At 38.2% G+C, this 16,978-nt stretch overlaps 1 protein-coding gene across 1 annotated transcript in view; it reads right to left on the bottom strand.

The window, feature by feature from the left end:
* CNTNAP5 (contactin associated protein family member 5) overlaps window positions 1-16,978 on the bottom strand; it is a 424,307-nt gene that overhangs the window by 212,024 nt on the left and 195,305 nt on the right. Inside the window, exons 7-8 of the mRNA XM_070957105.1 lie at window positions 15,818-15,961; window positions 2,404-2,668 (exon numbers count right to left, since the gene is read on the bottom strand). Of these exons, the coding sequence (XP_070813206.1) occupies window positions 2,404-2,668; window positions 15,818-15,961 (409 nt within the window). The remainder of the gene's footprint in view (window positions 1-2,403; window positions 2,669-15,817; window positions 15,962-16,978) is intronic.

Genomic DNA, 16,978 nt, shown 5'->3' with positions numbered 1-16,978 from the left:
TTGCTTACAGGACTCTGATAGTACATGGAAGTGACCAATTATGTAAATCACATAAAAATGTTAAAGCTTCAGAGTGGGTGTATTTTGCCTTAAATTGTGCTTATCATGAACCTTCGTAGCATCTGTTCTCAAGAAGCCATCTGATTTAATTCTCAGCTGCATCGTGTTGGCCATGAAATAATATTCCTGCACATTTCTATGGGAATCTCATTGTTTCTAATTAAGCTTATTTCCCAGGAAGTGTTTTAGGATCTAAATTGAGAGGCATTTTTTGTGAGTTTAAAGTGCTGCTGGATACTCAGCAATAAAGTCACTGTGGAGCTCTTGGAGAAGCCGACACAATGCATTCCAGAGAGTGTTTGCTGAGTAGGTGTCATGTTCAAATTTGTAGTAATTCAGTTTTAGCAAAGACAAACACAAATGTCCTCATTTGGGAAAAAAAAATCAAACACATTAGTATAGATGGGGGGGAGCTTGAGAAGAAAATCTGAATGTCTTAGTGATCATAAGCTGAACAAGGTTTTTAAGAAGAGACTGGACTGTCTGAAATGGTATAGGGTCTCCTGCTTATATTGTGATACAATATGTGCTATATCTTGGTTCAATTGCCCTAAAAATATTGTATCCATTCTGAGCACTGTAGTTGAGAAAGAAAAGACTAAGGAAATACATTTGAAGCTGTTGGGTACATTTAGCTTGGAGAACAAAAGACTGTGAACAGTCTTCACGTCTCTGAAGGAAGGGTTATGTAGAATCTTCTGGAGTTCTTCCAGAAGATGGAGGGGGCAGTGGAGGCAAGAATAGGTTCAAATAAAAAGGATGTCGATTTTAGCTAGTAATTAGGAAAAAAAATATTCTAACTATAAGAGGTGCTCAATAGTTGAAAAGAAGTTTTAAGAAATGTAGAATGTCCTTCACTAATAGCCATCAGAGGCTGGATGGCCATTAGTTGAATATGCTATAATATGCACTGAGTAGGAGATTAGATTAGATGATCTCCAAGGTAATTTCCAACCCCACATCTATGATCTTATAATTCATTTAATTTATATTAATTTGTTCACATGATGAATTACTTAATGGAGCATTTTACTACCTGTTTCAGGCAATTTGCTACCTCCAGGCCCTTGATGGGCTCTTGGATCCTCTGGATCAGGGAAAAGGTTGCTTATTCCTTCTCAACTTTGCTTGAATAAAGGCTTCCTAAATTCTGATATTAATCTATTGTTTTTGATTAGTCTGCTCCTCAGTCCTTCCTCATAGAGTGGATGAGATTTCTACTCTACCCAGTGGTGGGTTGCTACCAATTCACGCCGGGTCTGGGGAACCTGTAGCGGTGGTAGCGGGAGGCTCTGCCTACCCACCCAGATGCTTCTGTGCATGCACGCATGCATGAGCGAACCGGTAGCGATGGGATTTGGAACCCACCCTTGACTCTAGCCATAATTTATAGCTTGTCTATGTATTTGCTGTTGTGTCTCTCCTAACCCTGATAAGAACAGAGATTTAGGAATAATAATAATAATAATAAAAACAACAACAACAACAACAACAACAACAACAACAACAACAACACTATTTGGAATTCCAGCTAAGTAGTTGGAGTAAAGAATAAATTTATTGTAAAAAAAAATTTAAGGCAGCTGAGCCCTTCCATGAAAATCCTGTTCTATAAAGGGATATGTATTTAAAATGTCACAGGATTCTCTTGCTCTTGTGTATGTGTATGCTCATGCTTCTTCAATAGAATGATAGGCTTTTCTTTAGGAATTCAACAATTGAGCACTGAGCATATAATGAGGGTTTGCTTCCAGATGTCTTTGAAATGTCATCTTGGTATCCCAGAATAATGTCAAGCTAAGGATTTGTTATAATATCAACTACAACGCAGGAAATTGTTTAAAAAAATGGGATGGGATGGGATGGACTGGACTGGACTGGACTGGACTGGACTGGACTGGACTGGACTGGACTGGACTGGACTAGACTAGACTAGACTAGACTAGACTAGACTAGACTAGACTAGAATTCTATATTGTCCAAGTGTGACTGGACACACAAGGAATTGTCTCTAGTACATGAACTCTCACTGTACATACAAGCAATTCTTTCCATTAGAAAGGAGAGAAATGCTAAGCAGGAAAGGGAGTGTCTGGCCATAGAAATACAGAAGCTCAATTTTTATGATCTGTCTATATTGGGTCTGCAAATTAGATCAATGGAAACTGGAGTTTTATAATACATGACAGACCATATATTATGCTTGGATTAACAAATGATCATTTGAGGATTGGCTTCCCCCCTTAAAACAAAGGATCTCAATTCTGTGTTATGGTCTAGGATCCTTATTTAACAACAAGAATAAAAGTGAGAAGGAAATACGTATCTGGTAAGTACTGATACCTGCGCTGATGCCCACGTATCTCTCTGTTCCTTTTTGGATGTTGAGGATCAGTCTGCCATGGTGGAGATACAACAAGAGCGAGCCAGAATTTTCTGACAATTCAGTAGACAGAAGGAATCCATCCTTGTTCCATGTTCTGAACTGGAAGCTGACAGATAAACCATCAATCTGAGGAGTGCCGGGTAACAGTAAGTAACTGCTATTGGAGCTCTCAAAAGTGATGGGAGTGATTGGCGGTTCTGAACAGGAAAATGTCACATTCCCCTGGAAAGTAATAAGAACAAAAAGAGAAAAATACAACAGATGATATTCAAACTGTTTTCACATTCAGCTGCTTGGTAAAATTTGCCATCATCACAACGGAAAGATGAAAATGAAAAGGATCTTTAGAATTTATAACTGAATTAGGGGTATACAAATCAGCCATAGTTTAATCAGAATTCTAAAACTTGACCTCCAGTTCACATTTACACATATAAGAAATAAACAAAACAGAACAGAACAAAACAGATAAAATAAAAACAGCATGTAGATAAATGAATAAAAGGACTTCTTTGTGATGTGATTCTAGGGCACGTCTGGACAATTAATTGTTCCAAGGAGCTACATGAGAAACTGGGAATGTTGTGGAGGGTTGAACCAATGTATAGATGTATAGGCATGCATGAATCCACATATGTAATTTGGAAAAAAATAGCAGTCATCTTCAAAATAAAAGCAATTGAAGTTGTACTGCATGCATAGTGTACACTTATTTACATTTGATTTTTAATTTCTGATTCACCTCATATGGGCTGGACAGGAATAACCAAATGGCCGGTTGTGGCCAAGGGACTGTAAAATGCCCAGGTCTGTTCTAGGATTTGGATACCTTAAGCCAGGGGTGTCAAACTCAAGGCTCAGGGGCCAGACCGCCCCACGGGGTGCTTAGATCTAGCCTGCAGAGCCACCCTGGAAACAGCAAAGGACTAGCCCATGGTGCCTCTGCCAGTGAAAGCGGGCTCCCAAGCTCTGTTTTGTGATGGCCTCCTGTAACCCTCTGCCAGCTAAAACGGAGCTCGGGAACCCATTTTTACTGGCAGAATGCTCAGGCCACCACAGGCGCCCCCAACACAAGTGACATCAAGCTGGCCATGCCCACCCCAGCCCCCCAAGATCAAACACAGCCCTGATGCAGCCCTCAATGAAATCGAGTTTGACACCCCTGCCTTAAGCCATTTTATGGCAATAGCTGCTGATAAGAACTTGGCAGTTTTGTTCATAATGCCAGGGTTCTGGCATTATGAACCCTGAGTGGAAAACAAACCATTTCTCCCTTATTGAAAGCTTGATCTCTGCTAGAAGGTGGCATAGTATACCAGCACATATATTCTCACAAAAATGCCAGTGAAGCAGAAGTGAAATCCAGCAGGTTCTGGAGAACCAGTAGCGGACATTTTGAGTAGTGTGGAGAACCAGCAAATATCACCTCTGGCTGATCCCAGAGTGGGGTGGGAATGGAGATTTTGCAATATCTTTCCCTCAGGAGTGGGGAGGCAATGGGGATTTTGCAGTATCCTTCCCCTGCCCTGTCCACCAAGCCACACCCACCAAGCCACACCACACTCTCCAAGCCACGCCCACAGAACCGGTAGTAAAATAAATTGGATTTCACCACTGCAGTGAAGAAATACATGCTATAAGGTTTTGGGTTCATGCTGGCCATTGGGACAATTTTTCTCATTAAATGTGATTTTTTGAAATCTCTCATCCTATAATGCTGAAGACAGAACATTATAATTGGCCAATAATAAGACTCTATGGTACGTGAGTGAACAAGACTGAGTAGACAGTTCAGAGATCTAGAAGGTTTCCAGGAAGGAACCAACTCTTACAGGCTCTACTGCAGTCTACATAATTAGCTTTGGAGAAAACCTGTGATCCAACCCAACAGGCAGTAGTAAAAAAAAAGAAAAAAGAATTTGAACAACCACAGCTAAATCTAATTAACTTCAATAACCTCAGGAGGGTACCATTTATTTCCCCCCCAGTCACTTGAAGATAGAAAAGGATATTTCAAAAGTTGAATGAAGAAACACATTGTGAGGTCACTTTGAAGTGAGTGAGAGATTAATAGAGGGTGATGTCATCCATTATTGCCCTCCAGAAAGACTGCTTGCCTTGTCTGATGACAAGATAATTGGGCAGTACAGATAAAGCTTTTGTAAGCTCGTAAGAAAAGGTAAGTTCTGAGGGAAATTTTTGTCTTTTTGTCTTAGCTGTTGTGCTTCTTCTTGATTTTATGTTTGATATACTAATGAGTACAGTGACATAACTATATCAAAGGTAAGTAACTGAAAAAAAAATATATAATAAAATTATGTGAACATACTGTATATACTTTAATTGGTCTCTTACAGAAACTTAATTTGGACTGGACAATTCACCAGTTTTCTCACTATTTAAGAGATGAGTTCTGTAGGATTGAAGATCAAGATTATTACCAAAAAAAATATCAGGTCTCAGTTTATCCCTAGTGCCTCCTCTGAAATAGTTGATATAATAATGTAAACCCACTTAAATTGAAAACCAAACTTTTCCCTGGCTGCAATATAGGATAAGAAGTTTCTGGACCTCAGGGGGAAAGCAGGAGATCAGATGTGTCTAGCTTCTAAAAATTTTATCTAGTGCATTCATCTGGCATTTGAGAACTCCATGGAGTCCAGTGTTTGCAGTCTGATTAATGATCCCTTTAACAGATACTGAAATCTACTCCAAAGGGGCTTCTGCTGCTTTTATAACAATTTTAACTTACTAAACTGAGACATGTAAAAGAAGATATTTAACATTTCTTTGGTAGATCCTGTCATCGGACAAGAGTTTTGCCACTACCTATTTTAACAACAAAAGAAATTTCCAATGGGTCATTTCTTAATTTCAAATGGATCCTTTTAGCAAATATAAAAGATAAAATAAATTGTTTGCTTAAAGATCATTAGAAGCGAATTAGTACAGTTGCAAAGGTTTATTGAACAGGATATTGGTCATGAAGAAATGATTGTGCGTTTATCTAAAGGATGCCAAACATTTATTTTTTTTGCTTTGACTTTGTAATAGGATTTGAGACTGACCTAATCACAATCAGACTTCATCAGATATAGACTTCAATTAGTATATTTGAAGACTTTCTCTGCTCCTTTCAAGTATGGAAGTTTGATACATGGCTGCAAAATCAGCCACATTTTTCTTCTTCCCTCATTTTTTCCTAAATTACATGATTATGAGTTCTTAAACTCAAAAAGTTGTAGCAATTTTAGAAAACTTCAGTTGACTTAACAAAAGTATTGCCTCTATGGTTTAAAAAGCATTTGTTATAAGCCTGTTTACTCAATTAGTAAACCCTAAGGAACTGGAAATCTTAGCATCCAGTTCAGTTAGAGGGTGAATCTTTAACTGCTGAGCCATCGCATCCCACATTTGATACAAGAATTAACATAATGTAATTATTAGGATAAGAACAATAATAAGGAGGTAAGACAAAGTTAGCACGTTCTGATAACTATACTTCTACTTTGATGTAGAGCTTGTCATTTTTCTAATATAGTTCCTCCCTACTTTTGATGGGACAACACTGAAAACAAGAAAATTAATATTTTTTTCAGATAATTGTTGCATTATTTAACAAGACATACTAAGTTTTTTTTTTATTTCCTGAAAATGACAGTCTTTAATACATTTGTATTCCTGAAGCATAATTCAAAAGATCTATATACTTTTTTTATGGGGGAAAGAGTTATTTCTAGTAGTTGAAGAACTATGGTTTATTTACTTGAATTAAATTTAGTGTCCTGTTCACACCCCCACTCCCTCACCTCCAAATATCAGATAACAAAAGAAAAACGCTCAGTCGAGTGAAATTTCATCCCAATGAGAGACACAAAGAATCATACCCTTGGTTTAGCAATTCTGGATTTTGTTTATCTGAGTTTCCCAAGCTTTTAGGTCAACTTTGCAACAAAAGATCTCACAGTCTTTCTGCTTGCAGAAAATGAGCATTATCACTTAATGGCCTGGTACCAGTGCTTGAGACATGAGTGCCTGGGACACTCTTACTCCATCTGAAAATGATATTGATCATTCTAATACAAAACAAATATCAAAAACAAAGAAAAAGGGAGTATCTCTTTCTTTTGAATGCAGAAAAACAAAGAAGACCTGCATCTAATCTTGCAAGCTCACCTTGGCTAGGAACAAACAAGATAGGACAACCAAAAGTGGTGAATTTTCACAAATGTATACAGCAGTGGTGAAATCCAATTTTTTTTATTACTGGTTTTGTGGGCGTGGTGTGGCTTGGTGAGCATGGCTTGGTGGGCATGGCAGGGGAAGGATACTGCAAAATCCCCATTCCCTCCCCACTCCTGGGGAAAGGATATTGCAAAATCTCCATTCCCACCCCACTCTGGGGCCAACCAAAGGTGCTATTTGCTGGTTCTTCAAACTACTTAAATTTTCTGCTACCAGTTCTCCAGAACTTGTCAGAGCCTGCTGGATTTCACCCCTGGTATACAGCATATCAAATCCAGAGTTAAATTTTTGAGATTTATTTGGTCACTCAAAGGGTTACTTTGAACACTGAATGTTTCCAATTCAAACCACTTGCACTAGGGTTCTAACAGTTTTCCATAGTGGTTTCTGATTTCTTGCTTTGAAAGTCAAAGTATATATTTCAGGAATTACAAAAAGTCTTGTTCCATCCATTTTAAATAAAATGAATGTTCAACGAATAGCACAGGTATTCAATCAATCAAAATGTAAATCAAAATAAGGAAGAAAAATAATAAAATTGGCTTAAATATGTGCAACCATTTTCTACTGGTACTGGCACAACTGCTTTTTCTGAAATCATATACCTGGTTTTAATGAGTTTCACCTTTTAAGCAAGGGAAAAAAAACCCCACTACTGAAACTTTATTTTCCTCATTTGGAACTATATTCTTGGAATGTCATGGCTACACTATTTGGTTTTCAGGAATTATTCAATTTACAACTCAGTACATTGTCTATATTTTTATGAAAGCCAGTGAAAAGCAGTGAAGAAAGTGTGTGTGGAGATGTTCAGTTGGGGTGAGAAGAGGCATCCTAGACCAGAGGTGAGGGATGGAAGAAAGAAACATTTCAAATAGACTCCATGTTAGTTAGATTATTGTAAGTCTTGCCTAATAATTTTATGGTTTTCAAAATTATATTTTTATTTCTACTAGCATTAAAGTTGTCCTTCTGAAAAATATGTGGTATTTCTTCATGAGTTTGCCAGCTATGTAGGGCTTGATAATTTATTAAGGAGCAATGCCTTACAGATAATATGAATGAAAGCAATTATGTACTCTATTTGGAGAAGACACTTTTACGAAAATAGTCTACATGATCTGTCATTTATACTATTTCACAGCAATTCAATCCATCTGTAGAATATTTTAAATGAGTTCCCCCTTTTCAGGTATAGTGGAGCACAACCTCTATTAGACCAACCATTATAGCCAAGTGTATGGAAATTATGGTACAAAACAATTGGAATGCTTCATATTGGGAAAGACTGATTTAGATTGTCTGGGCCAAGAACTAAATCAATATTGTATCACAGGTAAAGTTATTTAAGTTGATGACAACCCCCCCCCACCTCTCACTTGAATATCAGCTAATTTGGAAATGTACATCAAGTGTTGCAATGCTTCGTTGAGTGAGAAGTTGAATATGAATAATATTTCGATTGCAGTGAAGCAGTGAGGGGTTTAAACCTTGCATTCAGATAGGTTTCATGGAATAAACAACTGACTGGGATCATATATCAGACAAAGTCACAATGTTTTATAATCCACAATGATTTATAACCCATAGCCACTGCAAAACATGCTAACTCACAAACATTTCATGACTTAGCAGGGTATCCAAACTCTGCCAGTGCCAGTGGTGGGCTTCAAATTTTTTTACTACCGGTTCTGTGGATGTGGCTTGGTGGGCATGGCATGGCTTGGTGGGCATGACAGGGGAAGGATACTGTAAAATCTCCATTCCCACCCCACTCCAGGGAAAGGTTACTGCAAAATCCCCATTTCCTCCCAATCAGCTGGGATTTAGGAGGCAGAGAATAGATGGGGGTCAGAATTTTTACTACCGGTTCTCTGAACTACTCAAAATTTCTATTACAGGTTCTCCAGAACTGGTCAGAACCTGCTGAAACCGACCTCTGGTTCTGACAAGGAAAAATCAATGGGTCTTTAAATGATAAAGAAACATTTTGTATAGATAAATATATGGAAGGATTCAAAATTAAATAATAAAAGAGTATGCATGCTGATCCTATTATTTTCTCTCCTGACATCCACAGAAATCTAAAAGAAAATTATACTAATGTTTTAATGGAGGGTATAGCTGTCCACACAGTCTCAGACATCCCTCTATTACCTATATCTCAACGTCAAGCAAATATGAGTAAAACTCTCATTCTACAAAGGTATAAGTAATACAGTATGGGTAAATGGGTAAATAACTGTTTTTAAAAAAGGAACACAGAAAATGATAATCAGTGTTTCCTCATCAAATTGCCTTAAGGTATTCAGTGAGAGCCATAATATTCTACCTGGGGTATGTACGCTTCAGCATCTTTATTATTGACTTGATAAGAAGTAAAACCAATGTTTATCAAATTTTCATATGATACAAAATTGAATGGGATAGCTAATATCCGATGTAACAGAAAGAAAATTTATAATTATGTTGATAGGTTAGCGTAGTGGGCTTCAAATAGATTTAACAGACAAGTGCACAATAAATCACTTAGGAAAGACATATCAAATGCATAGGTGTTGGGAAGCATCCAGCCTGGGAGGAAGGAGGGATCAAGTGTGGAATTCACCTAGAGTGACTGAGCAACCGCAAAAGTCCTAGGACCAACCTCCCCCCCTCCGCCAAGTTCCTTGAAAACTTATCAAATTGTTCCCAAGTGTAGGCTGCCAGAATGGGGAGATTCCTGCATTATAGGCAGAACATAATAAAGTAGTTAGCTTGAACTCTATACTTAACAATATTTGTGAAAAGGTTTTTTAGAATGGTAAGTTGATTACCAAATGAATATGAACCAATAGTCTATGAAGGTTTTTAGAAAAAACAGCTGTAATTTTAGGCTGCAGCAATAAAAAGTACTTTCCCAGTCAGGGGAAATAATAGCTCTGCTATATTCTGTATTAGTTAATCTTGTGTTTTGTTCCAGGGCTGAGCACCAAACTTTAAATTTTTGACTCCGATAAAAATGGAACAGGGTCAGAAAAGGGCAATATAAAGACTTAAAGCTAAGTGATACAAAGAAAGATTGGGAATATTTAGTCTTGAGAAGAAAGTTCTGAGGGGTGGATATGAAAGCAATCCCAACTAAAGCTTGTTCTCTATTCTTCCAAGAGGCAGGGCATGGAAGAATGGATTTAAATTGTAATAAGATACATTCTGATTGAATGAAAGGAAACACCTCCTAACCGCTAGAGCCATCTGTGAGTAGAAACCAATTAGCCAGAGAAGTGGTGGGTTCCCCATCATTGATCGTATTTAAGCAGAAGCTTGACAGCTCTCTTTTGTGGATTCTTTAATTTAGCTTCCTGTATAGGAAAGGGGATTAGAATTGATGGTCTAAATGAACCCTTGGAAACCTATGATATATGCAGCGTTGTTCTATATCTAGTTTCAAGTGCTAGAGTACAGTGTATGACAAAAATAGATAATCAGTAAGGTATTAATGAGAAATTGAGAAAGGTGAAAAAAAATGGCAAATATTCTATGCTTTTTCCAAGGTTCATAGGAGATAAAATACTGTTACTGTATAATAAATGGGCCAGTATACACAACACCCTCAAGTGGAGGGTGTACAAATTGTACAAACTTTCCACCCTCCACAAAGGACACAATTTGTGGGCTTAGGTGTACAGTAGTTACAAAGAGAACTTGTTTTATTTGGGATTTAAATAATTTTCTTCATTTTATGATACTATTATGCCAAGGAATTTGACTGCCCGCACCTCCCTGACTAAGGCAGCATCTTAAATGGATTCCATTGTCATCTTCTTGGCCCTTTTCAAACTCACCTTGTAGGCAGAGATTGTTGAAAAGTGGGGGCTGAAAGGGGAAAATGGTTAGTAAGAGCCCCTCAGCAATCCCAGTTGTGACATCTGTAGAGATTAAAGAGGATGGCCTTGATGAGAGAGGGATGATTGTTACTAAGACAACAAACAGATAAACATTGCAGAAGCCCAGATAAGTGCGGAGAGATCCAAAAGTATCTCAGATAGATACCTCATATAAAGAATGTGTGTGTGACCTTAGGGAATTAAGGAAAGAAATGCTGCCTAGGAAAGAACCAAACAGGTGATGGGGGGGGGAAGGGAAGTCCCTAGTGGCTTAAAGATCAGAGAAAGAAATTTGGAAGAATCCACCCTAATGGATCAAGCAATTAAAAGTGGTGATGGGAAAATTGCACAGTACTTTTGACTGTTAATGCAGCCTTACATAAAGTAGAATTAGTTCATCAAGTTTCCTCTCTGGTTTATCTGGGAGGGCTGACACACCTTAAATTCACCTAAAGAGAAAAGAAGGAGGAAAGGAAGCACCTTGAGACTTGTAAAATTCTATCACTAAAGCCAATCTGAATAAAAGTAGTTTCATGGCAGCAATACCTAAGGCTAGCAATCAAAGCAGAGAATAAAAAGCATATTATTAATCTATTTTCAAAAGCTTTTTGAAAAAAAAAAAAAACCTTTAGAAGGGCAGCAAAAATGCCCTGTATGAACCTCTTATCAAATGCTCTAATTACAACTGAAGGCTCATCCAGCCCTTCCATAAAATGGAATATTGGAGCTTTTGGTGTCTTTGAAAGAAAGGACTCATTCCAAATCTGTCCTGGAGGTTAAGCAATTTTACACTTTTTCAGAAAGTCTTTGGAAATTATCTCTGACCCATTTATAATTGTCAAATCATTCCGATTCAAAATGGTGCTCTGACCAATAGAATTGGAATTATTCTATATCTGATATTGATTTCAGGCACCTAATCATGTTGATGCATTTCAAACGATCAACTCTGTTATGCTCAAAGGCAATTAAATTGTCACATCAATTTGATTCATTTTGTTCCACTGACCTGATCTGAAAAAAATCAAAAGAGCAATGTGATTGAATTGCCTTTGATTTGAATCTCCAAAACAAACCCTCACACAGCCCCAATGTGTCAGGCATTTTACTTCTTTGAATAACCAAACTGCAAGGGTAGATTCACTTAATGATCACCACAAAAAAGACTGTAAAATGTAGTTGGTCATGTGACCAATCACATTTTACATGACTTAAGATTATGATGGGCAAGCTCCATCATGGTCATGAATCAAGGACCACGTGTATGAATATAATGAAACTGCTCTATTGTTGATTGTTGATTATTCATGGATACAGAATGACTTGTTAAGTCTAGAGCAGGGGTGGGCAATTGTGGCTCTTTTACAATCTGTAGACTTCAACTCCCAGAATTCCTGAGACTGGGAGTTGAAGTCCACAGGTTGTAAAAGAGCCACAATTGCCCACCCCTGGTCTAGAGCAACGGTGGACAACACAAGGCCTTCATTAACCTCCGAAGCCTTTTATATGTGATTTCCAGAATCTACTCCAACTGGAGCCAACAGCATTAGACTGTGAAAGGGCAAGAACTGGTGGCTTTCTGTAATTCCAAGGAATATTTCAATGTTTTAAAACTAATAACAAGCTAAAACAATGCACTGTAGCCCCCCCAAGAAGAAAACAAAGAAAATATGTGGAGAAAAGCTTTGGAAGATCATGTCTTTTGTGGCTGTCTTAGATGAAAGAACACACAGCACACACAGGTTGAATCCTAATCATATATTTGTTTGGTTTTATTTCAGTCATAGACCAGCATAAAACAAATATTATTCCAAAATAAAAACAGAAGTAACCAAATATGGTATTAATAAAATAAAGTAAAAATATTATCATGGATTATGAAAACTAAACTATAAAACCAGGAACAACCCACTATAAAATTAAAATAGTTTTAATTTAGGTAGGTAGGGCCCTGCAACACATTACTTGGAGAAAATGTTTGCATTTAGTCATAAAACTGATGAGCCACAATGTCTAAAATCTCTGCCTGGAGAAGGAGGAAGGGAAGGGAAGGGAACAGAGGTGGTATTCAGCAGGTTCTGACCAGTTCCGGAGAACCAGTAGCGGAAATTTTGAGTAGTTTGGAGAACTGGTAAACACCATCTCTGACTGGTCCTGCCCCCATCTATTCTCTGCCTCCAGAGTCCCAGCTGATCGGGAGGAAATGGGGATTTTGCAGTAACCTTCCCCTGGAGTGGGGAGGGAATGGAGATTTTACAGTATCCTTCCCCTGCCACGCCCCCAAACCATGGCCACCAAGCCATGCCACATCCACCAAGCCACACCCACCGAACCAGTAGTAAAAAAAAATTAATCCCACTACTGGAAGGGAAGGGAAACTTTCAAAGGAAGTAGCAAAACAGTTAACTTGAAGTTGAATCAATATACAAAATAACCGACCAGCAATTTCTAAGATTGTACAGCTCCCCATTCAGAGGTCCTATCTTGAGGAAACTTAAGATCAGATACATCCTCCTATTTTCCTAATTTCAAAAAGTGCTGAAAGGATCCAATCCTGGGTGATACTTAAACATCTACATAATTTGCCTTTCACTGCAAGCAGCTAAAGGCAAGATCATGTATAAAAATATGAATATGATACATGAATAGAGAACATTATAATAAATGGAGAATCTTTTGGACAATGGTATTGTCTTGCCTTCAGGGAATACAAAATGAACAATTGGAAGCAAATTAAACAGATTGGGAGTGATAGCTTAACACAGCACATCCAATACACTGACGGACATTTCATTTATTCTTCTTTACCAAAATGAAAGGAAGAAGTGAAAGCTTTACTTCACCTAAAATGAGTATAGAAATGATAGTAAATAACCTTCTATTCCAGGTGGTTAAAAATGCCTCTATGTATACAGTGCAGACTTTTGCTTCCATAGAAATCATAGGGTGGGGCCATTATGCTTTCAACACCAGGATAGCTGGCTTTGCATTGAATGCACTGAAGGCTGAGAATAAGAAGCAAAGCACTATTTATGATGGTCAGAATACTCTTGCACTTCCTACATATGTGTTTTTAAGTTTGCATGTGTTTCATCACTTCAGAAAACAATTCTGTACAGTCTCAGCTTTGTGTCTCACTGGATGTTTTTCTTTAGTTTTGAGGGATGCATTTTTGAGACACCGACAAACCAGAATCATGGAAGCATGCATTTGTAATCATGACAGTATAACTAATTATTACCGCAGGAAATGGGTTTTGTATTTGCTGCTAAAATGATAAAAAAAAGGTTTTTCTAGTATATGCAAAACAAGGAGGGAGAAGAAAGATAAGCAATAACCAAAATAATCAGCAAGGAGAAAAGGAGACTGAAAGGAGACATGATAGTGATGTTCAGGTACATAAAGGCAAGCTATAGGAAAGATAAGCAAGAACATTTTTCATGATCATAAAAACTAGGACCAGAAATGATGGATCTTGCTTATAGCTATCTACATTTCATTTAAATATAAGAGGGGGGGGATCTTGATGGTAAAACATAAGCAACAGTGAACAGTTTCAATGGAAGAGAAATCTGTAGTAAGGTTAGACTGTGGAGTTCCTGGTGCTGTCTGAACTTGGTTGTTTGCTTGCAGACATTTTACTGCCCAACTAGGTGTGAGTAAGTAAGGGTTTAGGTGCCTGTTAGCTGCCTGTTTATATATATTAACTTGTCCTGCCAATTTTGGTGGGTGTGCTGTTTCTTCCTTGATCAGAGTATTGCTTTCTGCCTGATTGTTTCTCTAGTATTGATCCCTGTTTATCTGAATGTGAGCTGGTAGAAGGAATTATTCTATTATATTTTTTTTGTTTCCTTCCTAGGTTTTTTATTGTCTCTTTTGAATGATGTGTACATGTGATTTACAGTATCACTATGTGTCTGTTGATGACTGATTTGTCTGAATGCCCAGCTTTCAGGAATTCCATATTATTTTGATTTGGCTTAGCCTAAGATGTTAATAGTTTCCCAGTAGAAATGATGGTTGAATCTATCTCTGTGTTGTGACATTAAGGAATTTTCCTTATGTTTTTTGACTGCTGTGTGGTGTTCATGAATGCACTCTGCTAGTCTTCTGCCTGTTTGTCCTACATAGTGGATGCTACAGCCTTGCAATTATAAGTTGTAGATGGTCTACTGCAGCGATGGCTAACTTTTTTGCTGTCACGTGCCAAAAGCAGGGAGTACGCTGGGGGGGTTGTCCTGCGTGCATGTGCCCACACCCATAATTCAATGCACCTCGCTCTCCGCGCATGCACATGCCCCTCCCGCTTTTGGCATGTGATGGCACGGTGGGCCTGGTAAGCCCAGTTTTTTGTCCTCCCCAGGCTGCAGAGGCTTTCTTGGAGCCTGGGGAGGGCGAAAACGGCCTTCCCCACCACCCAGGAGGCCCTCTGGAGGCCGGAAACAGCCTGTTTCCCAACTTCCGGTGGGCCCGGAAATCAGCTGGTCAGCATGCAAATGTGCGCTGGAGCTGAGCTAGGGCAACGCTTGCATGCCCACAGATATGGCTCCACATGCCACCTGTGGCACATGTGCTATAGGTTTGCCATCACGGGCCTATTGGCTCCTTTTGGTTTGCTGGAAAACTTGAACCTTTCAGATGTGTACTTGATGACACATGGAACAAGACTTTGATTGCATAATCACAATCACCATCTTGAATTTTCTGATTCACCATCCCTTCTGCAGATGCCCCCAGTTCCATAGGATGTGGTTCTGGTTCTGTGGTCATGGCTTGGAGGGGGGGGGGGGTAATGTGACTGGGTGGGCCTGGCCACCTTTTTTTTTTAACTTTTAAAAGCATTTTTTCTACAACCGAAGAGGCTTTTTTTTTTTACTTTTAAAAGCATTTTTTCAGCTGAAAAAAAAATGCTTTTAAAAGTTTAAAAAAAAGTCTCTGATGATCGCACGGCTCAGCTGAGCATGGCGGGGGCAGGGATTTTTGCTATCGATTTTCCGAACTACCCGCCTCTATCGCTACCGGATCAGGCGATCCGGTCCGAAATGGGAGCATTTCACCCCTGCTTTTTGGAAGGAAGGAAGGAAGGAAGGAAGGAAGGAAGGAAGGAAGGAAGGAAGGAAGGAAGGAAGGAAGGAAGGTAGGTTCTTACCTAAGAAACTTGCTTCACAGGATGAACAAATTTGTCAACAAGAACAATTTCAGGAAAACAAAAAGTCAACCCCTCCCCCGCCAAAAAAAAAAAGGTGCTTTAAGTTCTTACCACTGTGTGGATCTGTGGTTTCCGTCTTTTGGCTAGGTCAATGATATTGACTCCGTTGTAATATAGGTTCTCAATACAACCATGGAAATTTTTCTTCAGGAAGGTTCCTGGTTTTCCTGGGACTGGGATTCCTCCAAAACTGAGCTTTGAGACAAGAACAAATTCAAATTTTAATGTTCCAATAGCTGTATGATTTTGAGCAAAGATCACTTTCTAGGTGTTAATGAAAGAAATGCCTAGCAGAAGGACAATCCATAAAGATCAAATTAATAATTCTATTTTACTCTCTCTACTTTTCTTTTGCCATAGGTTATCTATTGGGTTGGCTAAAGTAGTTCCAGGGGTTAAAAGCTGAAATCATCTGAAATCGACATTCATTCCAATTTCATATGAAAAAGAAGCATCAAAATAGCACAGCAGTACAATAATAGATTTTGTTTAGCAATATAATTTTAGGTTCCAAATTACTGAAGGGTGAATTAGATTTAAAGATCCATTCTCATTCTGGAACTCATTATTACTTGCTACCTTTGCTCTTTCTTATTTTGTCCTCCAGTCTGGACTTACAGAAAATAAAACTAAAAGTGTACAGTCAATATCAATTATGCTGCTGCATTATTGGAGAGAAGAAAAAAAAACTTCCTTTGGTGATCAATTATACTTTTAATTACCTAACTAATCCTTTTATTTTCCGTAGCTGCATCTTTAATCCCTTAAAAATATTAAAATAAACTTTCAATAGACAATAGTATTAGGTGGGTACAGTGGAGCCATTTAAATCTCTGAACTAAAGTAGGTAATCATTAAACATAAATTGACCAAACATAATTGTGAGATTTCTGCATTTTATATTAGGTTCCATAATAAAATTGTTACAGTTGATAAGTGTTGTTTTATTATAGCCTTTCTTAATCTAGCCTTCTGAAGAAGTGATCATAAGACATATTTAACTGGGTCATGGGAATGGGCCAGGCAATGAATTACACAGGTTCAAAAACCCCGCTAATTAACCAAGGTAATTAACCTCAATAGGGCCATAATTTTAGCCTTTGGCCGGCCTGTATTATTCAGCAAATATCCTGGTCTACTAACTCATTCCATGTTGCTTGGTCTCCTTCCTAATGAGTTAATTGTCCCTTCTTCCACCACAATCAAGATGGT

Source organism: Pituophis catenifer, unplaced genomic scaffold (assembly GCF_029215685.1).
Source record: "Pituophis catenifer annectens isolate HBS135680 unplaced genomic scaffold, rPitCat1.0.hap2 SCAF_1, whole genome shotgun sequence".
NCBI classification, from domain to species: Eukaryota; Metazoa; Chordata; class Lepidosauria; order Squamata; family Colubridae; genus Pituophis; species Pituophis catenifer.
Note: the sequence above shows the minus strand (reverse complement) of the source record. Positions and strands in the feature narration are given on the sequence as shown.